The 27,550-nt window shown below is 40.4% G+C and overlaps 1 protein-coding gene across 2 annotated transcripts in view; it reads left to right on the top strand.

The window, feature by feature from the left end:
* mcmbp (minichromosome maintenance complex binding protein) overlaps positions 1-26,057 on the top strand; it is a 37,992-nt gene extending 11,935 nt beyond the window's left edge. The window contains exons 3-17 of one of the 2 annotated variants that reach the window (XM_059947817.1): positions 1,359-1,499; positions 1,858-1,929; positions 4,602-4,643; positions 6,559-6,660; positions 6,762-6,891; positions 7,921-8,069; positions 8,690-8,787; positions 12,760-12,938; positions 14,163-14,286; positions 14,995-15,112; positions 17,523-17,688; positions 19,667-19,800; positions 21,824-21,988; positions 22,070-22,158; positions 23,589-26,057. In XM_059947817.1, the coding sequence (XP_059803800.1) occupies positions 1,359-1,499; positions 1,858-1,929; positions 4,602-4,643; positions 6,559-6,660; positions 6,762-6,891; positions 7,921-8,069; positions 8,690-8,787; positions 12,760-12,938; positions 14,163-14,286; positions 14,995-15,112; positions 17,523-17,688; positions 19,667-19,800; positions 21,824-21,988; positions 22,070-22,158; positions 23,589-23,715 (1,836 nt within the window). In that variant the 3' untranslated portion in view covers positions 23,716-26,057. The remainder of the gene's footprint in view (positions 1-1,358; positions 1,500-1,857; positions 1,930-4,601; positions 4,644-6,558; positions 6,661-6,761; positions 6,892-7,920; positions 8,070-8,689; positions 8,788-12,759; positions 12,939-14,162; positions 14,287-14,994; positions 15,113-17,522; positions 17,689-19,666; positions 19,801-21,823; positions 21,989-22,069; positions 22,159-23,588) is intronic. The other variant, XM_059947818.1, reaches the window with a different exon arrangement.
* Positions 26,058-27,550: the final 1,493 nt, after the last annotated feature.

Below are 27,550 nucleotides of genomic sequence, written 5' to 3' on the forward strand. Positions count from 1 at the left end.
AGAGTTCCTGTTTATAGTAATGGAAATTGAATACATATCTAAGACCATATTTGGAGTACTGCATATGGTGTTAGTTTTATTTAAGATAGTACATTGGAACAGGAATTTGATAAGAAATGAATGGACAGTGGAAGAAAGGGAAGGAGAGGCACCAGAGGTGGGTGGTAAGCAAATGAGGAGAAGGGAAGGGGCAAGAGGGCAGGGGCAACAGGAGGTGGGGAGAAATTACTGGAAGTTAGACATTCGTGACATCAGGTTGGGGGCTACCCAGATGGAACATGAGGTGTTCCTCCTCTAATCTGAGAGTGCTCTTATCGAGGCAGTAGTGGAAGGATACGATGGAATGGGATAGGGATTGGATTTGTAGTGGTTGACCACTACATTGTGGCACTACATCCTGCCCATTGTGGCAAATGGAGTGAAGGTGCTTAATTAATGAAGCAAAATTTAAATGTTTGTACATCAAAATAAACTATGGCTAATTCAATGCCAAATTATGTACATAAATAAAAAGATGAAGAGAAGGAGAAGCATATTAAGAGCAAGAAAGAAAAAGGACTTTTTTTTAAGAATTGCAGTTTTTAATTTTTAACATTTGTTTTATTAAACCTCTTAGGTTCAATTTTTAAGTAGCTCTGTGACATCCAACTGCTGATGTTTGGAATTTGGTGCACTCCATTGAATAGATCTCTTATCACCCTGCCTTTGGACCCCTCGATTTCAACTAGTTCAATCTGATATGCATACATTTCCAAATCTGAGAGGTGAAAAATTTGTGTGTGTCAGTGGTACAGCACCGTGCTGACGGGGTGACTCTGCTAGAGCCTCTGTTCCAGAATAATACAATTGAAGGCTTATCTGCTGGCAGAGCAGGATGGAGTTTGGCAGGAGATCTGTCCTAGGGCCTTTAGAAGCAAAATTAACCAATTGCTAAGGGGCATTGCTAACTGGCACCTTTTTCAGAGGGCAGGAATGGCTAATATAAGGGATCTATTCTTTCAGCAGTTACAAACAAACAAAGTTACAAAATAAATTTATTATCAAAGAACATGATTCTCTTTCCTGCTCAGCAAATCCAAGAACCATAATAGAGTCATTGAAAGGCTGCACCTGGCAGGACGGACAAGCAACCAATGCTCAAAAGGCAACAAACTGTGCAGATACAAAATGGGAGAAAAGCAATAAATATTGAGAACAAGAGATGAAGGGACCTTGAAAGTGAGTCCATAGGTTGTGAGAGCATTTCAGTGATGGGGCAGGTAAAATTCAGTGAAGTTGTCACCCATTGTCCGATCCTGATTAACAACATCCTCCAGTGCTGATTTGACTACAATGCAGTTTTGCCTTCCTGCTTACAGGTCCCTTCCTTGAATGATGTTCCACTGCATTACTTAAAGCCAAATAGCTTGGTGAAGTTCCGCTGTATGATCCAGGACATGTTTGATCCAGAGTTTTATATGGGAATTTATGAGACGGTGGAGTCAAACGCCAAATCCAAGGTAGGTATTTCTGGAGTAGAAATAGGATATTAACACTGTTCTGAATCAAAATGGTAAATGACAGGCTTGGGGTTTCTTTGTGTTTCTTGATCGCATAATGCGAGTTCAATTTGCTTGCTCTAGTTTGACAAGAAAATAAATCTCTAAAACTGTCTGCAGTTTACAGCAATAAGTTGAGCTACATGTAAGCTGTAGCTGAGTTAGTGAGGTGTGGGCGTGCTATGCTGTTGTGGCACACAAGACCTGTAATTCAAATGACTTAACACTGTCAGCTATAACAACAACAGTTTTGGTATATTAAGGAAACTCAGAACTATTTTAGTTTTAATGATATTTTTTATAATTTTAAACTTTTAAGTCTTTTCAGGTTCCTGTCTACCCTTCTAACTTCTGTCAGTGTTCATCAGGCAAGGGAATCCAGGGTTGTGAGGTTGGTACAGCAAAGTTCAAAGTGAATTTATTATCGAAGTACATGTATGTTGTCATATACTGCACAACCCTGAGATTCCTCTTTTTGCTGGCAAACACAGTCAATCCAAGAAACATGATAAAGTCAATGAAAGACCACAGCCAACAGACTATGTGCAGAAAGTAGCACTGCAACTGTGAAATAAATGTGAATAAATAAACAAACAAACAAGCAATAACTATCTAAAACATCAGATAGTCCTTGAAACTGAGTCCATAGCTTGTGGGAGCTGTTCAGTGATGGAGTGAGTGAAGTTATCCCCTGATTCAAAAGCCTGAGGGTTCGGGTTCCTGAACCTGGTGGTGGGAGTCCTAGGGCACTGTACAACCTTCCTGATGGCAGCAGTGAGAAGAGAGCATGACCTAGGTGGCAGGGATCCCCGCTGATGGATTCTGCTTTCCTGTGACAGCACTTTGTGTAGGTGTGCTCAGTGGTGGTGATGGACTGGGTCGTTTCTGTTCAAGAGCAGTGGTGGTTCCATACCAGGCTGCAATGCAGCCAGTCAGTATACTCTCTGCTACACAGCTATAGAAGTTTGTCAAAGTTTTAGTTGTCATGCTGAATCTCCAGAAACTAAGGACATAGACGCACTGCTCTGCTTTCTTTGTAATTGCATTTAACGTGCTGAGCCCAGAACAGTTCCTCTGGAATGATAACACTGAGGAATTCAAAGTCGCTGACTCTCTCCATTTCTGATTCCCTGATAATGACTGACTCGTGGACCTCTGGTTTCTTTCTCCTGAAGTCAATATTCAGCTCCTTGGTCTTGCTGTCATTGAGTGAGAGGTTGTTGTGTGGCTGTACTTAGCCAGATTTTCAGTCTCCTTCCTGTCTGCTGATTCGTCACCGCCTTTGATTTGGCCTACGACAGCAAACTTGAATATGGCTTTGGAGCTGTGCTTAGCCACACATTCGTGTGTAAAGTGAGTAGAGCAAGGGGCTAAGCTAACAGCCTGTGCTGATGGAGATCATGGAGGAGATGATTCAGTCTGGCTGGGACCCACAAGATTCCCTGGGTGCTCTGGTTCTCTCTCACATTCCTAAATGTACAGATTAGGGTTAGTGAGTTGTGGCCATGCTACGTTGGCACCAGAAGTGTGGTGACTCTTGCAGGACAATCTTCAGCCGGTGTTGGTCATTGACATAAAAATGCGCTTCACTGTATGTTTCGATGCGCATGTGACCAAGCTAATCTTTAACTCCATGCAGACAACAGTGAAGTTCAGGATTGAATCTGGGTTGCTGAGCTGTGAGGTGGCAGGTGTACCTGCTGTCCCCTGCACTGCTCTGAAGCTGTTTAATATTAAACATCGGCATATTGCCCAGAGCTAAGGTGTTCTGTACACTTAGTGACGATAAGTTAATATAGTTACGTATTCAGGTTGCGTTCGTATGAATTGGTGATAAGGTACAATGTGATGAAAAAATACATCTCACCTGATGAGTGTCTGCCACTGACACACGGTCAGCTGTACCCCACTTTCCAGATTCATTGTGACAGAACAGTTCTCTGCCACCTTCTGGACTTGGCCTTCCTTGGCCTGTTTGCTCTCTTTGCATGATGAGTGATGGTTAAGGCTCATTTAAGGAGCCATTGGATACCACTGTGACAGGACTTCAGAATTTGTCTTCTAAAGGCTGAGATGAAGTGGGTTGAAAGGTCATTTATGGCTTGTGAGCCTTGTACGCTAGTCTAAGGTGAAATACAATGAATTCTGGATAATTGCGCCATCGGTTAATCAATGCAGCTGTTTATTTGGGACAATGCTTAAAGAACAAAAAACTATTTGAGAAAATAGTTGGAATTCCCTTTGTCTATTGGGACACTATGCCACTTAATTACAACAGGAGACTTGTTGAACAGTTTCTAACTGGTGTCAATTGCATGGCTGTTAGACATGAAGCTGTGTTTAGAACAGATTTTGAATAGCATCAGTTGATGCATTTGTACTCAAATCTGTAATTTTTGTCACTGATAATTGGAGAGAAATAAACAAAGACAATTCAGAACTGTTTTGCTCAAGCATTCAGGTTTGCGGATGCCAGAAACGGCCAAAAATGAACTATTTCCATGAACCTTAAGCTAATTGGGCAGCCGTTTAATTAGGCCAAAATGTACTGGTCCGGGTGTGTCCCAGTTAACCGGCATCCACTGAACCTAGTTGCATCATTTCTGTACGATGTTGCTAAGCATTGTTAAAATGTGGATTCCTTCACAATATTTGCACTTGAACTTCAAGCATTCTTTAAATCTCGTAATTAATTGGTCCACTGCTCTTTCTCTATGTAAAGTAAATTTATTATGAAAGTACATGTATGTCGCCATGAAATTCAATTTTCTGTGAGCATTCACAGTAAACCCAAGAAACTCAATAGAATCAATGAAAGACCTCACCCAACAGGATGGGCAAGAAACCAGTGTGCAAATAATAAATGAGCAATAGATATCAAGAACATGAGATGGTCTTTGAAAGTGAGTTCATAGGTTGTGGGAACAGTTGAGTGATGGGGTGAGTGAAGTTGATTGAGTTTGTATATCCAGTTCAACTCTTATATTGTCAGATGCTTTGCTAGGTTTTAAATTTTAAGCAGAGATTTTATCGTTGAGAATATATTTGTTCTGTTCTTGGTAGGTTCTACGGTTTGGAAAGTACAAAGATGTTGCTGAATGTGGGGTAAGTAACTAAATTTAGCCTAAATTATAGATTGCCCCTTTATTGTCCGTCAGATACTGAATCTCACCAGCCTAAAAACAGGCCCCAAAACCACCGTAGCTTTTAGGATATCGCTGTCACCGCACCAGCGACCTGGGTTCAATTTCACCGCTGTCTGTACGCTTTCCCCGTGACTGCGTGGATTTCCAACCACACTCCAAAGCCGTATAGATTTGTAGGTAAATTGGTCATGTGTGTAATTGGATGGTGCAGGCTCGTTGGGCCTGTTACTCTCTCATTTTTTTTAATTGTAAGTTCGATGATACTTTTTAAGTGTACTTTAGTTGTTTAACAGTAGATGGAGCTAGCACTATAGCTAAAACCAGCTGAATACTGAAGTCAAAGGCACCTTCACTTAAAGCTAAAATCCTTTCAGTGCTTGACAGTGTAGAATGGTCACCAATTGTCTTTAGTTGCTCTCTATTCTTCATTTTACAAATAGAATTCAACCACCTCATTTCAACTTTTCTTTGGACGTTTGCATGTTATTTTGCTGTCCCATTGAAGAGTCTTGCCCAAAATGTCAACTCTTTATTGCTCTCCATGGATGTTGCCTGACCTGTTGAGTTTCTCCGGCATTCTGAGAGAGAGAGAGAGAGAGAGAGTGTGTGTGTGTGTGTTTTGCTCTGATACTTTGCAATGTTGGAGCCCACTTCCACTTTTAGTGTCTCTTAAGTATTTTGTTTCTCTGAAGGTATTTTGCTGGGGTGATTCGTGAAGGGGCAATGTCAATTCCCAGTCACTATTCCTCAGTTGTTAGTGTAACACATGTGTTTGAGCATGCTGTTCACTTGAATGCTTCACTTCTTGGTTTGATCCTTTTCTCGCCGAGTGGCTGCATATTCTTTTACCAACAGAATATTGATTCCAAGTTTGCTGCCAATCCCAGCATAATTGCATGTACCCTGGAGAAGATTAGTTATTAATTGGTATCTCCACATAATCAGACAGCGGCTTTTTAGCTCCTACTTCAGGACTGCTAGGAGGATCAATAGGATCTGCCACCCATTAGAGATATTTATCAGAAGTGCTGCATACGCAGAACTCTTGGCATTCTCAGTGATCCCTCCCATCTCCCCATCAGTCTCTTTGAGCTCCTGACCTGCACCCTCAGGCAGGAGATATCATAGCACTAGGACAACAACTATTAGGATGGGACATAGCTTCTAGCCCTAGCTGTAGGGCTACTGAACTGCCTGCCACCACCCAAGTCACGTCATCTATGAAGCTCCCGTAGTGTTCTACTGTGTGGTTTAGTTACCAAGCCCAGCAGAACTGTCTACTGACAAGTGAAGGGACAAAGGCCTGTTACTGACACCTTAAACCCAGTTCTTCTGGCAGATGGGGCCCATCAGCCATGGTTCATCTAGGAGAAGAAGATCGCTTATCTCAAACTTCCACTGCCTTATGGCTATACCCACTTGTGGACAAGGGTTTGGGTGTAAATTCCAATGAAAACTCTGGAGCTAGAATTCCTAAGGCAGGCCCATTGAGTTCAACACTGACTGGCAACTCCAGTGATGCCACCGATGGCAAACTGCATCGGTCTCTGTCATTCCATTGGATTCATCAGCTATATGGAGAGGGGGAGCCTGTTGCGTGGGCTCTCCATATCATACTGTCCTGGTTTGTGTATCACTTAGACAGCTAGGATGCAACATCTATGATCAACTCCCAGCAACGGAGGGCCTCGTATGTGTGTAAATTATATGTACTGTGTTGTGCACCTTGGTCCAGAGGAATGTCGCCTCATTTGGTGGTGTACATGTGTACGGTTGACTAACAATAAACTTGAACTTACATTTGTTACAATTTTTCCTTTGGACTGATGACTTACCTTTGTTAGAATGTATAACAAAATTTATTTTCTTCCCAGCACCAGCAAGAGATTGTTTTGGACTCTCCCAAATGTGTCACCCTGGAGAGGCAAACATTTTACTGTATTCCTGTGCCTGGAGAATCAGAGTGGGTGAAAGAAATATCCTTTTTATGTATCTGCTTTCTTCAGCTTAAGTCTGTGAGGCTTTTTGTCTGAGTAAGTGAAAGTGATCTGCTGTTTCCCTTGACCCATTGCCATACGTCTATGCTAGTGCCAGCCAAGCACGGGGAAATCCTTCCACATCCTATACTCCAAGTCGTCATAAGAGGAGTTATGAGGAGGATGAAGACATGGAAATGCATCCACCCAAACCCAAGGAGCAGTGTGCAGGTACAGGCTTGTATATTACCAGAGCTGCAGAGAAAATAATAAGCTAGTTGCAGCAAGTTAACGTTCTCTATTACAACATATGATTAATACATAATGAACTGAGAGGAAACAGTTCACTAATCTTACCTGTTTCTCTAACATCCTGCAAAAAATTGAGAAACATTGTTTTCAAACCACCAATGCAAGCAGATTAATAGGGTTTACACCTTTGTTCTTATCAGGAAGATTGAAGCATTTTAACCAGTCTATTAAATTGTATTTCATTTAGTTCAGCATGGTTGCACAGCATGTTTAGTTTTTGCTGTCATTCATGATAAGATTTCTTTCTCGATGTGTTTCGGCAGCAAAAATAATCCAGCTCCTCTCCCTTGTTGATTCATAGTCAAAAACTATGCTTGCTTGATAAAGCATTTAATTGAATGTTGGTTAATTGATTTCTTACAAATCAGTCGTCGTCATTATGTGCTGTGTGTATGGAATGGTCTATGACCATGATCTTGGCAAATTTTTCTGCAGAAGTGGTTTGTCATTGCCTCCTTCTGGGCAGTGTCATTATAAGATGGGTGACCCCAGCCTTTATCAATACTTGGAGGTTTGGTTGACTGCTGAGCTTGGCAAAATGTTTGGAGCTGAAACATCTGCGATCAACCAAATTTCCAAATAGCCAACCAGAGCTACCAGTAATTTTGCAATAATCAATACTCTTAAGAGATTGCCTGGTGTTAGTGGTCGCATAACCAGGACTTGTGATATGCAGCAGCTGCTCCCATGACTTCATGCCTCCCTGATTTGGGGGGGTGGGGGGGGATATAAGCAGGTGTCACACCTTACCCAAGGATGACCTGCAGGCTAGCAGAAGGAAGAAGTGCCTTGCATGTTCTTTGGTAAAGCTGTATCTCCAACCTGCCACCCTTACAAATCAGTAAACAGCCCTAATTGCTGTATGCCAATTTCTGTTTTTGTTCGCTGATGGTTATTGATTATTTTGAAACAAAATGGTGTAAATGGTAACCTTTTACCCTGTTTCAGCTGGCTGTAGTGCATCACAAGGGTGTGGGGATGCAAAACGTCTTGAAAAGGAGGCTCCAGCAGGACACCAAAATTTGTCAAACTGCACAACGTCAATTGATCTCAACTTCCCATTACCAGGAGAGAAAGGCCCTGCATGCCTTGTGAAGGTAAGAAAAAGGAATTTTCTTGCATCACATAAGGCAAAAGTTACACATTGTCTTACCCACCCTACTCCTAATTCCTCCTCAGAGTTGAAATGGCAAATCTCTAAATCTAGAGCTCTATGACTTGAATCAGAACCAGATTTAATATCACCAGCGTATGTTGTGAAATTTGTCGTTATGCAGTAGCAGTACATTTTAAAATATCTATTTTTTTTAACTTTAAATTACTTGCAGTATTTTTTTTAAGTCAAATTAAGTAAATAGCGCAAAAAGAGAGGAGGTGGGGAAGTAGTGAGGTGGTGTTCAGAATGTTCGATGTCAATTCAGAAATCTGATAGAAAGGAAGAAGCTTTTCCTGAAACATTGAAATTCCATGCTATTCTATTAAAATTTCTTTACAATCTCACCATGACCTTGTTTTAAAATTACTCAATACTCCAGTTCAAAATATTTCAAGACTTAACTGTCTTAAAAGTGACTTTGAAGTAATTTTTAATTCTTGTCTGCAATTTCAGTAGGCAACATGTAACTGCATTTCAATTAAAATCTCCTGAAGATATTGAACACAGCTACCATGCATTATAACATTCTGAATGTTTCTCCATGAATATTCTGTTTGGCAGATCTATGAAGACTGGGATAGTTTCAAAGTCAATGATATGCTAGAAGTATATGGAGTTTTATCAGTGGATCCGGCTCTGGGTGTAATTAATGAAGAGAGGTGAGGTGTTATGGAATCATTCAAACTATTACCCTGTGTGTATGTGTGTCTTATGAATTTTCTGACACATTTTAGCTTTTTTTCTATCAGTCTTGCAACTGACTTTAAGGAAAGTTTTTATAATACTGTGGCGACCCATTTCCTGGCACATCCGAACCGACTCACAATTAGATAGCCTACGGGGGTTTGCGAGCACAGAGCTTTGGAGCCTCTGCGCCATGGGGGCAGGTTGAGGGAGGCTTAAAAGTGAGGCTGAAGTTTTCGAATAAAGTTTTTTCCTTCGACTACAGTTACCGACTCCGTGTCGTAATTTTAGCGCTGCGTGTAGCACACCGCTACAATACCATTCCTTTTGTGTGTTTTGGATATCTTATCTAGAACTTATCAGGCTCAGTGCAGCACGAGTGTAGCTTGTTTAACTGTATTGTGACCTGCCTAAGTATTGAGTCATGATTGTGCTCTTGGTCCCAGAGTTTGAACACACACTGGTATGCATCTTTCAAAAAAGATAAAACACGAGGAAATCTGCAGATGCTGGAAATTCAAACAACAACAACAACACACAAAATGCTGGTGGAACACAGCAGGCCAGGCAGCATCTGTAGGGAGAAGCGCAGTTGACGTTTCTGGCTGAGACCCTTCATCATAGATGCTGCCTAGCCTGTTGTGTTCCACCAGCATTTTGTGTGTGTTGTTGTTCAAAAAATATGCCCTTCAAAAAAGTTAAAAAAAGCAAGGATGTAATGCTGAGGCTTAAAAAGGCACTTGGAGTATTGTGAGCAGTTTTGGGCCCCTTATTTAGGAAAGAATGTGCTGATATTAGAGAGGGTTCAGAGGACGTTCGTGCAAATGATTCCCAGAATGAAAGGATTACCTTATGAGGAGCATTTAATGGTTTGGGGTTTTTATTCACTGGAATTTAGAAGAATGGGGGAGGGGAGAGCTCTGTTTGAAACCTATTGACTGTTGGAAGACCTAAATAGAGTAGATGTGGAGAAAATATTTTCTGTGTTGGGGGAGGCCAGATGGCACAGCCTCAGTAGAGGAAGATCTATTTAAAAAGGAGCTGAGAATTTTTTTTTGCCAGAAAGTGGTGAATCTGTGGAATTCATTGCCACAGGTGGCTGTGAAGGCCAGGTCAGTGGGTATTTTCAAGGTGGAGATTGATAGGTTCTTGATTGGTCGGGGTGTGAAAGTTTACTCTGAGAATGCAGGAGAATGGGTTTGAGAGAGAAATGGATCAGCCATGATGAAATTGGAGAGCATACTTGATGGGCTGAATGGCCTAATTCTCCTGTCTTATGGTTTTCAGATTCAGTTTATTGTCATTTAGAAACCACAAATGCAATGCAGTTTAAAAAATGAGACAACGTTCCTCCAGAATGATATCGCAAAAGCATATGACAAACTAGACCACACCAGAAAATCCACATAACATTTGGCAATCCCCAATGCAGAGTCCGGAGATGCTGCTGCGTATTAATATCGCACTACCGTCTTAGCATGTTCCCCAGAAAGGAGCTCCAAATCCACCGGACAAACAAGACCAAAAACTAAAGCTACAAGGCCTGCACAAAACCACATAGTTACAACATGTAGTTACAACAGTGCAAACAATAGCATAATTGATAAAAAAACAGACTATGGGTACAGTAAAAATAGTCCAAAGATGTTAAAGGACTTTAAGTTCAAAAGAAATCACCACACAGTTCCACAAGTCCCCAGGGTCCCCACAGACGCGCCATGCCACGCCGGCAGCAGAAGGGAATACTCCTGCCATGGACTTCCATTTTATCTGCTTGGGCAACTCACTGCTATGCTGGGAACCTTGCATGAAGGCCTGACTTTGTGTTCATTAATGTGGAGGAGCTACCCACGAGAGCAGGTTATGGGTGGGCTGAGATGAGCATTGCAGCCAAATAGTGCTGAGTTTGTACATCTGGGCTGGGAAGGTACAGTATATCTGAACAAAGGGAGAGAAAATAGCAGTAGCATTTTTCACCGCATCCAGCAGAATGCAAAGATGGAGCCTGTGAGATCCATTTGGTGTGAAAACCATGCAGAGTGGAAGCAGCCCTGAGCAGCCACGTTGCGTACCCTGGCCCACATAACACCAGCCCTCACGTCTTGTCTCTGCATCAAACCACGCGGAGGAGCAGAGAAATCGTGGAATCCCTCATAGTTGCTGCACAAGTTAATAGGCTAGTTAAGAAGGCCTATGGTCTTTTGGCCTCCAATAGTCGAGGAATTGAGTTCAAGAGCCATGAGGTAACGTTACAGCTCTGTAAAACTCTGATCAGACTACATTTGAATTTTCGTGTTCAGTTCTGGTCACCACATTGTAGCAAGGGTGTGGAAGCTTTAGAGTAGGTGCAGAGATTTACCAGGATCACTGTTCCTTCTAAACTGCATGGGTGCGCAGCCGCACAGCAACTGGAATACTCTTGCACACACAGCCTTTGGTACAGAGCAGTTTTTATGCCGAGTAAAAGTAAATAACTGAATAAATATATTCTTGTTCAGAGCATTAGTTGGTCTGGATGGGTGTGGGGGTGGAATTGGGGAAATGATGACCAGGATGCTGCCTAGGTTAGAGAACATGTACAGGAAACTGTTCTCTTTGGGAGTGAAGGAGGATAAGAGGTCAATTGATAGGGGTGTATAAAATTATGAGAGGCATAGATAGAGTGGACAGCCAGCACCATCTTCTGGGGAAGTGGGGCAGTGGCTAATACAAGCAGACGTGCTATTAAGGTGATTGGAGGAAAGTATAGGGGGATGTAATGGGTAGGATTTTACAGAGTACATGGAATATAATGCTGAAGGTAGTAATAGAGGTGGATGCATAAGGGAGATTGAAGAGACTTTTAGACACATGGAATTGGGAAAAGTTCTAAGAGGTAGGGTTAGATTGATCATGGTGTAGGTTTATATAAGTCAACACGTCATTGTGGGCTCAATGGCCTATACTGTAATGTGATTCCTTGCTTGGGGGAGAGTCAGTTTCCCAACATAGCAATGCTATCAGTATATATGATGCCAATAGGCACTTAACCCAGGGAACTAGTCACTGTATGTTTACTGAGATGCCGGTATACAGAGTCAGAGTAATACAGCAAGGAAACCAGCCCTTCATCCCATCAGAGCCATGCTAGCCACAGCATCCTCCCTGCTCATCCCAGTTGCCTGCATTTGGCCCATAACCCTCCATGTACTTGTCCAAATGCCTCTTAAATTTTGCAGTTATACCATCTTTGACCACTTCCTCTGGCTGCTCATTACAACTACTCATCACCCTCTGTGTAAAGGTCTTAGGTCTTTTTTAAATCTCTCCTTTCTTAAATTCATAGACTGCTAGAGCACCACAGCACAAAAAAACATTTGGTCCACCTTAGTCCTTGCTGAACTGGTAATCTGCCTCGTCCCATTGACTTGCACCAGGACCACAGCCCTCCGCACCCCTCTCATCCACGTACCTGTCCAAACTTCTCTTAAATGTCACAATTGAACCCACTCGCGTTGGCAGCTTGTTCCACACTCTCACCATCCTCTGAGTGGAAAAAGTTCCCCTTATGTTCCTGTTAAATATTTCACCTTTCGTCCCACCCAACCTCAGTGGAAAAAGCCTGCTTACATTTACCCTATCTATACCCCTCATAATTTTGATCTATATTCCTCAAAATTAAGAAACAAGTGCTATTTTTATTCTATTCTACTTGAGTGGAATAATCATTAGTGGCCTGTTTCATACAAAATTCAAATTTGTAATTTTCATGTTCAATGGAGATTTAGCTCACACAGGAGTGTAATCTGTACTTTACCATTCAGTGCTATGAAGTCAAAGTACTTTGTTTTTCCTATTTTACTCGGTATTGCAGTTATTTGGGGGGGCTCAAAAATCTGGTGCTTGCGGCTTTGTTTTGTGAAGACAATTGTCACTAACAGTGATTTTTCTCTTTCCTTTCTGTTTAGTGTAAAGGACGGATTGTCACTCTTGGATCCTGCTGAGTGTATGGACACCATGGAAGAACAACGGGTGCATAGTCCTCCACCTTCCTTAGTTCCAAGGCTTCATGCCATCGTAACTCGGAAACTCCAGCATGTTAATCCTTTCCTTCCTGTCACTCTGCATGATAAGGAAAATGAGCACTGTGAGTTCAACTCTGGCGTGGCTGTATTATTCATCCTCAGTATGTACCTCCTAACATCAGGTGGAATGTTCACTTTGTAATAAACATCTTTTATTCTCCAACTTGAGACTGAAGCTCAAATCAGCTGTGGGCTGGAGATAAAATCGACATGATAATTTATAAAATGGGTCTTCGGTTAAAAGATTTGTCTGTCAGTTCCTTGTGGAAAAGATATGGAGAGAAATGCTACCTTCAAATAAACAATTAGGTGCTCTTTCTGAGCGTAAGTATCTGAACAGTTGCTTTCTAAAAGGAGTGAAGCCTTTAACTGGTTTATTATTGTCACACTGACTGAGTACAGTTTTGTATGCCGTCCATAGAGATCATTTCATCACGTCAGTACGTTGAGGTTGTACAAGGGAAAAAGCAATAACAATGTAGTTTGCTGAATTAGTTAGAGATTTCCATCAGGTTGCACAAAACCCAGACTTCGTACCTTATACCTGTGAGGGCAGTAGAACACTGCACTGATTTTGAACACAAAATGCACGGCGAGTAATGTGCAGAAAGGCTTCAGAAGCCGGGGTGGATATGAAAGATAATGAGTATATGGATAATATCCAGGGTGGATAATGAGTATGTTCATTTATTTATTCCGAGAAACAGCGTGGGCTAGGCCTTTCCAGCCCAAGCAACCCCTGACAGCTCTGATTTAACTATAGCCTAATCTAGGGATAATTTACAATGATCAGTTAACCTACCCGCTGTGTCTTTGGATGATGGAGGGAAACTAGAGCCCCTGGGGAAAAACCGTGCATTTCACAAGGATGACGCCAGAATAGAATTCTGAACTCCAGTGCCCCTGACTGCAATAGCATCACGCTAACTGCTATCTACCATGATGCCCAATGATGCAGTTTGTGTTAATTATGATGATTACTGACTTTGTTCAGTCGGTCTTTTTGCTCCACTGGTAAAAGTTCAAACCCTCAGTGCTATGACAATTCACTCACTAGTCTATTCTTGCAGTGTTGTCGCGGTGATCTGGGAAGCAAGTTTGGAACTGCTTGTTGTATAATTGTTGCTCAAATTTCAAATACTGAACTAATGTACCTTTTTTGAAATTGGGGGAAATAAAATTATTGGTGTAGGTTTGGGATGAAGAGGCACTTGATTGGTGTGGAATCAATGGGCCAGATGTCCTGTTCTGTACTGTGTGACTCTATACTTTGTCATTTATTCCAGTCATCTCCAACATCATCCCTGAATTATCCACAGTCAGAGCTGAGTTGCTTGGGTTTCTTACACATGCATTACTGGGAGATGGTTTGGCAGCGGAATATCTCCTGTTACATTTTATTTCAACAGTGTAAGTATTTAATCTGGTGTTTTACATTGTGTTACTTGAAATGCTGTTTTAATACCAGCTTGTGTAGAAAAAGTTTAGAACAGCTAAAAACAGAGCCCAAATACTGATACATCTTACAAGTTGGGTTTTAGATTCTGGTCATGTTGTAACTTTGCAAATAAAGGAAAAATATAGGTACTTAGATTGCTAATGCACCTTTCAGTATCATAAAATCAGTTGTTAACGAAATTATACATGGCCACTGTGGTTGCCATTCACGTTTAAACTTTATCTTACCATGTAAAGCAGATCAGTTCAAGTATGCCAATGTAATCTTTAAAGTATACCAAGTCATTTCCTGTTATGAAGTAGTCTCCATTTCTTCCAGCCTTGTGTTTTGTTCCAGGATGATACTTCTCCAAGAACTCTTTTGTATGAATCAGGTTATTTAACTCAATAGAAGTCTGGCGATTGGTTTAAAAATAAAATAGAATCAAGCAGAACCTTAAGGTTTGGTTCATAAACCTCCCACTTGTGAGATTCTGTAATTCATGTCCAAGAGGATTGAACATTGATGCAGGAAATTGTAACACAGATTAAAGAACATATATACAGATACATCTGGGAACAATTAATTATGTGTGGATAATGCAAGCATTTTTATATTGAAATATGCAGCTATTGTTCAAAATGAGCACAGTTTACTAGTCCATTTTATACATATTTCAGATATTCCCGGCGTGACATTCTTCCATTGGGTAAATTCACAGTAAACCTGAGTGGCTGCCCGAGGGGTAATGGTTACACAAAATACCTACATAAGACCATTCAGCAGCTGGTTCCATCAGTAAGTGTTTAAAAATGCATCATATTGGCAGTTTGATAAGTCTGTGGCAATGATTGCTATATGTGTGTCTTTAATACAAGTAACGTACATCCAGTAACCACAGCTGGGTGATTGACAATAGGAAATTCATATCCTGGCCATTAACTTTTATGTTTGCATTTTTTGTCAGACTTTGCACACGTGAGATTAGGACTCGGGCTGTTATGTTGGACGGGACCTTTTTGTAGCATTCCGCATTGGGAGTGGGATCAGAAGCTGCATGTTAGAAACCTGCTGATTTTTTTATTGATCGATTGGAACAATCATTTCAAGGAAGATCCAGAAGCTTTGCTTTGTGTCTTAGGGCTGGGTGTGTCTTTACTCGCGTCATCCTCCCTGGCACTCCTCCTCTGCCACCTGTCACACGCCACTCCACCCTTACAATTCCCAGCATTCTTAGCTCCCGCCAGATTTACAAACTCCATGCTGACAAACACAATGCTGTGCAGAAGTCTTGTATCCATCATGCCTTCAGCATCTTGGGTCATCCTGAGTACATGTAACTGCAGCTCCTTCACATGGCCATTCGGCAGCTGCAATACAGGCACACTGCACGGGTATAGTTCTCAGGGGTAAGGGAAGTTTCGCACATCGTGCAGGAGGAGTCTGTTGCTACCATAACTGCCATCTGAATGTTCTAACACCAGCAAGAATATTCAAGGAACTCTGCTTGCCAAACCCTCCTCACACTCTCACAATGGCCTGCTTGCCTTTTACGTGGTGATGTGAACACAAGTTGGTAATAAATACTTACATGAAAAGCTCTATTAGGCCAATCAGAGAGGCGCTTTTTTTAAACTATTAAGCTTCCCACTATTTTCCACTCCCTTCTCAGAAACTCAAAGAGCACAGTAACTTGCAACTTAAATATGATTCAGATCATTGCAAATTGAAACTACAGTCAGCCCTCCTTATCTGCGGGGGATTGGTTCCGGGACCACCCCGCAGATACCAAAAAACGCATATACTCAAGTCCCTTATTTAACCTGTATCAGTGCGCTGGACTTTAGGACCCAGTGCAGCTCTGAATCCACAGTGTTTCTGTTCACGAAAATAATCACGATCACAATTAAAAATAAAGTGGATGTAGTAAAACTATCTGGAAGAGGTGAAACTCCCATCGGTCATTGGAAGAGCATTAGACTACAGCCGGTCAACGATCAGAACAATTTTAATAGAACATTTGAAAGGCCTGCCCCAATGAAAGCTACAATGATTACTAAGCAAGGCAGTGGTTTAATTATTGAAAGACAAATGTTTTACTAACTGAGGCTACATGATACTGGATGTACCTGTTCCGACTTAAAGATGGACTCAGGAACGTAACTCGTTCATAACCCGGGGACTGCCTGTACTTTTATGTCATCTCTAGATTACTTAATACCTAATACAATGCAAATGCTATGTAAATAGTTGTTATACTGTATTAGGGAATATGTTTAGGGAATAATGACAAGAAGAATGTCTGTACATGCTGAAACAATGAATGCTGGAGAGAGAACTTACGGGTTTTTCCGATCCATAGTTGGTTGAATCTGCACATACAAAACCTGTGGATAAGGAGGGCCGACTATACAGTGTAAATGAAAGACTTGGTTTGGCTCATACCCTGAATGAATTTATAAATGTTAATATGCATTGTTTAAAGAAAATATCTTGAATATTCTTAAATATCTTAAAGATTTGTAAATATCAATTTCTTAAACAGGCTTGATGTATTGCCATCATCTACAGTAATGTGCAAAAGTGTAAGCCACATGTACTGTATATAGCTAGGGTACCTGACTTTTGCACAATACTGTAGTAATTGTATTGCGCTGTACTGCTGCAAGAAAAACAAATTTCATGACATGTGTAAGTGATACTGGGCCTGATTCTGATGTGAGTCTCTATTGTGGACTGAGATTAGGGAGCGGGCAGGGTGAGAGGTATCACAGTTGGGGGAAAAGAAGAAGGAAGGGAGTGAGAAGCACCAGAGAGACATTCTGTAATGACCAATAAACCAATTGTTTGAAATCAAATGAACTTACCTGGTGTTTCGGATAGATGCGTCTGCACCTGCGCCATTCCCTGCCACCTGTCCCACACCCCACCTGCAGCAACCCCCCTCCCCGACCATTTTCAATGTCTTTTACTCCCACCAGATTTACAACCGTGTCTGTGCTGCACATTGACAAATACCATACTCTGTAAAAGTACTGTAGTTGATCTGGATGTAGAATCCTTTATTAATTTGTATTCTAAGACAAAGCTCAGTGAAAAAATCGTAATAATTATTCAAGTTATTTTGTCATTTTTCACTGATGTTAGTCTGCTAACTTCAAACTTGTAAGTACATTCCAAGTTGATTTTTACCTTTCTGTTTTAATAGTCATATTGTCTACCCATGACGCTCCATAATATGAACACCCTGCGATTCATCCCACACAAAGACTACACTGCCAACCGCCTCGTTACTGGCGTACTACAGCTAGCCAGTAATACTTCTCTCATGTTAGATGAGACCTTATTGGAACAAGGGCAGCTGGACGCTACAGGTCAGAACTGGACTTCACGGAAGATCTATCTGCTTGCTTACTTTTGCCTTGTTAAAATACTGTGTACAATATATTTTTTAAAAAAGTAAAATGGTGTTTCTCCTACTTAGAGAATTGGTTATGTTCTCAAATATAATTAGTCAATGTAACAATAATGTTTTTCTGCCCTAAAGACTCCTATCATTAGTCTTATTTATCACTCAATCACTCACTCAGAGATACAGCACAGTTACTGATCCTTCCAGCCCAAAGAGTCTGTGCCGTCCATTAACACTCATGTAACCAATCAACATACTATCCCGTACATACTTGGAGTGTGGGAAGGAACCAGAGAATCCAGAGGAAACCCACGTGGTGACAGCGAGAACCTACTCTTTTTCTGTTTTTTATTTGTTGAGATACAGTTCGAGCAGGTCCTACCAGCCCTTTGAGCTGCACCGCCCAGCAATCCCCGACAAACCTTGATTTAGCCCTAGCTTAATCACGGTACAGCTCACAGTGACCAGTTAACCTTCTAACTGGTGAGTCTTTGGACTGTGAGAGGAGACCAGAGGATCTTGAGAAAGAAACTTTCACAAGAGTAATGATTTGAGAGCTAGTTCAACCTGATAGCTTTGTCAGATAAATTAAATCTGTGTGATTGCCTAATAATCAGAAGCAGATTTCTAATAATCCCCGCAAGGCAAGAGCACATAGTGAGCATATGTTAGTGGTGACCAGCTTGGCCGAAATTCCACACTGATGTTGGTTATAGACTGGATGCAGTCTACAAATATCTGGTGGAATGAAAATGTTCTGAAGTTTCATCTGTCATTTTGCTGTTTCCTCCCACAGCCCAAAGATATAGCATTTGGCGGGTTAATTGGTCACTGTAAGTTGTCTCGTGATTAGGCTAGGGTTAAATCGGGGGCCGCTGGATGGCACAACGTGAAGGGTCAGAAGGGCTATTGCTTACTGTAGTGGTCGCCAACCTTTTTAAGCCTAAGATCCCCCTACCTCGGCCTTGGTGAAAGGCAAGATCGACCTACTGAATCGTTTAGACACACGCATGCGCACCGGGCAGAAGGGACTGGAAGTGGAGCCCCGCAGTCCTGGAAGCAGTCTCCCTTTGCAGGCGGCTTTCCGTAGTGGGAGTGTTGCTATGTTACCATTATCTTAATTGGTATTACTTATTTTTATTATGCTCACATTACAACACCTTTAATTCTGTGTTTCATTATTTAATTTTATTTCAACACAAAAAATAAATTAATAAAAATTGACTGTTGCACTCAGTGTGATGACTGGGACTGAATACGTTCTGCTAGTTCTCCGAAATTTGGCTCATAACTACAGACAGCCAGTTTGAGACAGTCTGTGAGGTGTCTGTCAGTAAGACAGCTCCTGTACTTAGATTTAATAATTTTCATGTGTTGCAGCACAGCGCCCTCACAGACTAAATATTTGAATGGACAATTTCCTTTGTTAGACTGAATGTTGAATCGGCCACATTTTTCAAGTGTTTTGTATTGGTAACCTGATACTGAGACACTAGTACAAGTTAATGACACCACTGTTTTTTGTCTCCCAGTTCTTTTGTATTTGGGGAATGTTGGAATTTAAAGGGGGAGAAGTGTTGTAATGTGAGCATTATAAAGATAGGCTGATGCCAATTAGGGTAATGGTGATGTAGTGGTGCTCCCGCTGCAGAGAGCTGTTTGTGGGGAGAGGTTGTTTCCGGGGTTGTGGGGTTTTGCTTCCAGTCTTTTCTGCCCGGTGTGTACTTTTCTGGGGGTTTTTTTGGGACCAACTGGGAAAGTCTCAAAAGATCGACCGGTTGATCACGATCAACTGGTTGGTGACCACTACCTTACTGTATGTATTTTTTTTAAAAAGTCACTTCAGTACCACCATTCAATCCAACTTCTGACTTGTCCTTTTTTTTTTAATAAAGTATTTGTATCAATCTTAGTCACTGTTAATGGCCTATCTTTCACAGGAGTTCGAAATGTGACAGCTCTGGGTAATTTAATTACTTGGCAGAAGGTAGACTATGATTTCAACTACCACCAGATGGAATTCCCTTGCAATATTAATGTACTCGTCACTTCAGAAGGAAGATCTCTCTTACCGGTGCGTATACTGTTTGGATTTATCCATTCACATTACAACTTGTGTAGAGTGATCCAAGTCTTTTGGCTTCTGCCCTAAATAATGTATGCTGAATGGCAATAAAGTACCATCCAGTCAATGGCCAAATGCCAATATAATGTTTCACTAATAATGTGCTAAATTTTAAGGAAAATTCTTGCAAAAATTGAATTGATAGGAATCAGTTTTTTCTGCAGAAAATCGGATGAATCAGGTTTATTATCACTCGCATGTCATGAAATTTGTTGTTTTACGGCAGCAGTGGGTGGTGGTGGGTTGGGGATGTGCCTCTACCAAAGGAGGTGCAAGGGACTCCTTCCCTCTGCTAGCCTGTAGGTCCCCCTTGGGCAAGGTGAAACACCTGCTTAGCTCCCCATTTAGGATCACGTGAAGCCATAGGAGCAGGTGGTGGGAGGTCATATGAGCAGCTAGTGCACATCACGTCCTTGTTATGCAACCACTGACACCAGGCAGGCCATCTCTGAAGAGTGTTGATTATGGCTGGGGTCACCCCCATCTTGTAAAGACACTGCCCAGAAGAAGGCAACGACCACTTCTGTAGAAAAATTTCCCAAGAAAATTCATGATCATGGATAGATCAAGATCGCCCAAGTCATATGACACAGCACATAATGAATAATTGGCAGATGGAACTATCTGGGACTTCAACTCCATACTAGCCAATGATGCAACCAGCAGCCAGAATGTTCTCCATTGTACATTCATAGTAATTTCCAGTTGTAAGAATTATTCTTTACATTGTGCCATTTACAAATATTAGTATCCACACTAGTGGAGACAAAAAGCCCTAAAGTTTTATTTTCAATGAAGGGGAAAAACATCACCTAAAAACTTGACTACGGCCTATATTTTTGAAGATATTGGAATTGACGTGGTCTACGTAGACTTTAGTCAAACCTTTACCAAGGTCTTTCGTAGAAAGCTTTCCAAAAAGTAAAAGCATATAAGATCAAAGACAAGTTGACAAATTGAATTCAAAGTTGGTTTGATAGTAGGAAACAGTGGAGGATTGGTATTGTGATTGGATACCTGAGATCTGTTTATAACAGGGAGGTTAACCTTACTAAATTTGCAGATTGTATGAAAAATTTGTGGTGATGTTGGTGTTGAGTATAGTCTTGTGTAAAAGTGATATTGATCAGATGGATTAATGGCACACTAAACCAAATGTTGGTCAAAGGGTTTGGTGTGGATGAGTTCTTGCAGTTTGGCCATTCACCTCCCAAAAATGAGATGCAAGTGAAGACGCATTGTTCTGCCAACTGCTGTCTGGAAATGGTTGTGATTAATGGGTTTGGTGTGCATTGTCGTGATATTGTAACCACATAGATACACTCTGGCCAGTTTATTAGGCACACTTGCTTGTTCATGTAAATATCTAATCAACCAACCGTGGCAGCAAGTCAATGCATAAAAGTTTGCTGACTTGGTCAAGGGTTCAGTTGTTAAAACCAAACATCAGAATGGGGAAGAAATGTGATCTTAGTGGTTGGCTGTGGAATGATCGTTGATGCCAAACTGGGCGGTTTGAGCATCTCAAACTCTTACTTTCCTTGGATTTTCAAGCACATCAGTCTCTGGTTTTTACAGAGAATGGTGCAAAAAAACAGAAACACCTTGTTAATGAGAGATGGCCTGACTGGTTCAATCTGACAGGAAGGTGACAGTATTTCAAATAACCATGTGATGTGCATAACATCTCTGGATGCACAACATGTCGACCCTTGAAGTGAGTGGACTACAGCAGCAGAAGACCATGAATATGCACTCAGCGGCTGCTTCATTAGTATTAAATGTATTAAAATACATCATGTTCAATCATGAATGTGTAGCATACTGTGCTGTGTTACCATACCAGGCACACCTACGTTGCTCGATCACATTGTTATTAAGCTATTGTGAGGCAGAGTTTGCTTGAATTCACTGCTCTGCAACCCTGTGGCTCTGGGAAATTCTTCTTTAAGTGGCCTATTTCTCTTTATAGTTTGACTGCCAAGTCCACTTACAAGCTCAGATGGTTCCTGCAAATATGGAAGAATACATGACCAATTTACTGACAGCCTTGCTGCCCTCCATGTTGAAGAAATTTCGCATTTACTTGAGTTTACTTCGGCTAATGGACTATAGTATATCGGATGAAGTGACCAAGGTATAAAATGTTTTTGTATATCTCAACAATTTTTACTTTTGCTCTGAAATGTGGTTCAATTTTTAATTATCTAAATTCTAGGCAGTAGAGGAAGACTTTGTGGAGATGAGAAAGAGTGATCCACAAAGCATAACTGCAGAAGATCTCCATCAGTTACTCGTTGTGGCAAGGTAGGCTGTGTGTGGATTGGAAATGCTTTGATTGATCAGTGAAAACATTATAAATGTTTTATAACAGACATCAAATAGTTATCTTAATTTTTCCTTTAATATTTTAATTTCCTGGTATTGCCTCACTCAACTTCACTTGCCCCATCATTGAAATGTCCCCACAGCCGTTGACCTCACTTACAAAGAATCTTCCTTTCATGTTCTCTTATTTATTTGCATGTTCCTTTTTAATCTTCTGCACTCTGGTTGAATGCCTGAGTTGGGTGGGCTTTCATTGATTCCATTTTGGTTATTATTCTATAGATTTATTGAGAATGCCAACAAGAAAATGAATCTCAGGATTGTATATGGTGACATATATGTACTTTTACGTTGAACTTGCTAATTATTTTAAGTTATCTGATGAATTGTAATACTGTGATTAAACAAGTGGATCTGGCAACATGATATGCCTTGTAGAGATCATGAGTTAAATTAAGTTTTTTGAGGGCCTAACTAGAGAACTTTAAGTCCTCTCTCCCCTTTTTAAAAGCTTTCTCCAGTCCCATATTTTCAGCCAAAATTTTTTTGATCACCACCTTAAGAGCTTGAGCTCTTCTTCTGAGTTTCAGTCCATAAACTATGAATGTATGGACATGGTGGATCACATAAGGAATCAAAGTAACACTGGGTGCAGGCTACCTGAAATTTAGAAAATCCATTGGGGTGTAGATTCGCCAGGTATTGTATGTTCTTTTGGCCTTCTGTTTCCACACTAGTGTAGTGGTTAGCGTGATACTATTATAGCTCAGAGTGTCAAAAGTTCAGAGTTCAATTCTGCTGTCCTCTAAGGAGTCTGTACATCCTCACCCAGAAAGTGTGGATTTTCTCCATGTTTTCCAATTTTCTCCCACAGCCCAGAGATGTACCAGTTAGCCTAATTTACAATTACTAATAAACTTACTAAGGTTAAGTGAAGGGTTGCTGGGTGGCACAGCTCGAAGGGCCCATTCTATGTTGTAAGTAAAATACATTATAGTATTAAAATTGGTGTAATGTCTACACCTGGTGGTGATCGACTGGTTTGCGTACAGTGATTTTCAAGGTGTAAATATTAAAATTCCATTGTCTAACCTTTTGTTGCGTGCGTCCTTTTCAAGTGCTAAACACCGATTAATAGCAATATTGGTGCTTTCATTTGATGTCACATTCCTCTTGGAAACTAATGACATTAGCAACCAAGTTAGTTAATCCTACAAAGGTATCCAAGCTCAAAATAAGAACTTGAAACCTAGTTTAGAGGGAGAGTGTGTAGTAGGAGTTAAAGTAAACTAAATAGCACTGTATGTCATAATTTTACAAGACAAAGACCTGTTTTTGTGGTTTATCTGAGTTTGAGAAGAATGCTCTGATTTTAAAAATAACCTGTTTTGTAATTTGCCAATAAACAGGTTGGTGTCACTGAGTGCTGGCCAGACAACATTATCACGTGAGAGATGGCAACGAGCAAAGCAGCTGGAAGTTCTTCGCAAAAGTAGAATACAACAGCAAGCCCATTTAAATGGCAATGAGCCTTAATGTCAGGTGTTTTACTGTCAATAAAACTCAACAGAACTTGTGTGCCAGTGGGCTTCATGTAAATTTCCAGAGCTAACATTCCTCCTCAGACCACCTACCAAATCTGTCAAATTGAGGAAAAAGGTTTTTTTCTTCTTTGTAGACCATTTGTATCAAAGTTTCTTAAAAAAACTTTCTTAACTCTGAATTCTGACAGTTTTAATTCATAATGTACATGTTGCTTGTACTGAAACCTCTGCAGTTTAGTTACGTGCATTCATTTGTGAAAATGTCTTCTACATTCCTTACTGCAATTTCTCAAATACAGGCTATTTTTGTAATTTTGTAAACTGCATAACATTGTACTTGTTCAAAATGGCTTTTTTTTTAAGAAAAAAGAATGTGAAACAAGTTTCAATTGTTACTTTTTTTAATTACTAGTCAAATTGGGGTGTGGTAGACTTCTATTAAGATTTGCACATCTGGATTTAACCTGTAACTGATGCTGGAGCCACAAGCAGATCAGTTTGTTTACATGAGAAACCTTTGAGTGGATAACTGCTTGATGGGTTAATTTCTGGCATTATTTACCATTTTTTTTACTACTCCAGACTTCACTGGATATTTAAAATTAATACAAGCTGCCTTCAGATTCTTAGAAACGTTTTTTACATCTATTGTGAAAATTGTTTTTTAAAGATTCACTGAAATTATATCTGTCATTTCACTGATTTGCTTGTGAGATGTCATATGTGGTAATGTGCTGAAATGATCTGTCCTTTGAGTTATTTTTACTCATTTATGTAGAAAATGCATCTGATAACAAATGCAGGGCGTAAATTAATGGCTTGGTGTATAAGAATACAGTAATTGATTATGATTGGGTTAAAGCAAAGCTGTAGAGCAGCTTGTGTTATCTCAGTGCCTACATTTCATGTTGTCTTATAACACTCCTGAGTTTTTGCCTTGAAGTAGATTATGCACCTGCATTATCATGCAGGTGGAATATTATTATTCTCGTTGAACATTAGTAAGAAATACATTGACTGTGATTGACTAGTTAATGTTAGATGGACTCACCAGCACCTGAGCAGATATGTTAATAGGAATCCTAGGACTCTTTAGTGCTTTATTGGAATGATCAATTGGTTAAATAATGTTTAATATTCCAATAATAAACTGAAAAGATAAAATTCTCTGCAGCATACCAGATGTCAGCAGTTTGGGTGAATTCAGTAAATGCAAGACTTATCTTTGTTTTCTTCATCAAGCATTTTGAGTCCTTCCTTATTCTACTTTGATCTAATGATGTAAGATTGCAGATTTGGAGTAATCATCAGCTGCTTGGACCAAGCTACATTAGAGACAGAAGGGGAGATGTGGTCAAGCATTTGGCCTTGCAACCACTGGCAAAAAGAAGCTGTTCAATATTCTTGCTTCATGTAAAGCTTACCTCCAAAAAAAAAAGTTCAGTCTGCCCGTCATATTAAAGTCTTGCCCAACTTGTGACCACTTGCAGTGTTTGCAAGATGTAGCAGAATTCTTAAGAATGTCATATTTAAATAAATCTTGGTGAATTATTGCTTTCTCCTAGTAAAAGAGAGCTGGGGACGAGATGACCTTTGATAGGATATAGCGCAGTGGAATATGGTGCTTGTCCCAACAACTTGCACAAGTCTAGACCTGAGAATATTGTTTCCAAAGAAGGCCCCTTTGTGTACTAGAGATAACAATGTCCTCTGACCCTTTTTAAATAACTGGCTGTTGCACAGCAGATGAACCTAAGAGTTCTATCAAGAAATTTTTCTTTTTGGGAAGCAAAAAATGTTCTGCATTCAAGCGTTCTAAAAAATAAATAAATAAACAAACAAATAAATAGATAAATCGTTTCTCAGTTCTAAGGTCATTATCAGTGTGCAAGATAGCATTGACAGCTTGTTTGAATTATCAGAAGATATGTGTGTACCAGGAGGGTATGCTTAACTTTGAATAAGTTCAGAGAAATTTTGTAGTTTGTAATGGTTTGAATAGATGGTTTTATACTGAGGCCATTGAATATATCAAACCTGTTTTTCTTCAATTATTTTATCAAAGATTAAAATCAAATTAAATCACTGCAATCATTTTCCTTAATTCAGATGATTGTGTTCTTGGATTATAAATGAGATTGAGAGAGAAAATAATGTACATATGCTATTCAAAGTTGTTACCCTCCTCCTCTAACTTGTATAAGAACCCCCTGAAATTAAAGTGTGGGATGAATGTTTTTCAAAAGGTAAATGAGAATTGCATGTTTTTCAAGATTTTTATATAATTATTGCATTATTGTAAATTAGTTAAATTAATTACATACATTTTTGAAACTGTTTCTGGTAATGTGCCCATCCCTTATTCCACTCTAAGGTGCTGGTGAGCTGCTGCCTTGAACATAACTTCTCCAGTGGTTTTAGAGAACAGATTCCAGACTGAAACCGTGTGATGGTGAAGGATTGTGTATGATTTGCAGCAGCTCCCGTGTCCTTCCTGCCAGGGGTGTATGTTTGGAGCACTCCTGGAAGAGAAGCTTCTGTGGGTTCATTAGTGATTATAGTGTGGCACTTTGTGGGGTAATGAATTCTTAGGTTGGTGAATAGAGGTGTCACTGCAACAGATTTTACTGGCTGATGTTGACTACCATTCTGGTCTGGATATGGTATGACTTCAGAGCTTTGATCTGATCTAATGTTTATGAGATAAAATGGGAGGCTTGATAATTGTGCTAAATTGGGTATCCATGTACCACATTAACAGCAAACTACAAAAAGTGAGCTATTAGGACCCCCTGCTATATGCCAATCCTACATGGAACCCTTTTTTTTTTCTGAGCATCCCCATTACCTTCCCTCTCCTTATCACTGGGATACATTAGAGCCAATTAACAATATTTAACCAATTAAATAGCATTGGCTTGTTGGGGCAGTGCAACATTATGTAGTCACAGGCAGAGTGTAAATTCCACACACAAGACATGCACTTAATCTGGGTCAGAGGCAGTAGCACCAACCCCTGTTGTCTAGTTATAATACACCCAAAAGAATGGAGGGTCTTCGTGCTGTGGAGATTTGTCTCTGCAGTAAGTCATTTCTACCTACATTGTCATAGATGGTATAGCTATAACAGGTGCATGGATGGGATCAAGCAGATTTATTTTGTGTTGGTTCCTACACAATGTTGTGGACACATACTAATAGCTGTACTTGAGTGCTTGGGCATTATCAAGTTGTAATTGAAGTCCTGTAACAAGATTACAATCTGTACTCTTGCTACTGAATATTCAATATGGAGTGTTGAACGATTGGTAATCAAGAAACCATGAGACACTGCAGGAGCTGGAATCAGTTAAGGACTGCCAGAACTAAATCATTACCTGCTATGTATATGCCATTTCTAGTGCCCATCTCCTACCAGTGTTATAGGACATTACCATGGTTAATAATAGTAGAGACTGCCATATTAATCCAACAGACCTACTCACAGAATAACACTGGACAACAAGGATTTTGCTTCCTGACTACTTTGGGGTGTATCATGGATTTTTGGCTCCTGATCATGAAAATCAGCATGAAACTTCCCTGTCATCCATCATTTTTTTGGGGGGTATTGCCTATATTTGTAATTCCAATTCAGAATTCAAGTCAGAATAACTGATGTGTGATTAAGGAAGGCATGTTTGTTAGGCCGTAAGTCAAACAAGTCCTCAATGACAGCCAATTCAAAGATCTAGTGAGTTTGGAGAAAGTCACATGAAGGCATTCAGGGATGTTGGCTCTGGAGACACGCTGATGCTAGGCTAGTGCCCCTGACTTGGGTGTCGCGG

Source organism: Hypanus sabinus, chromosome 22 (assembly GCF_030144855.1).
Source record: "Hypanus sabinus isolate sHypSab1 chromosome 22, sHypSab1.hap1, whole genome shotgun sequence".
NCBI lineage: Eukaryota > Metazoa > Chordata > Chondrichthyes > Myliobatiformes > Dasyatidae > Hypanus > Hypanus sabinus.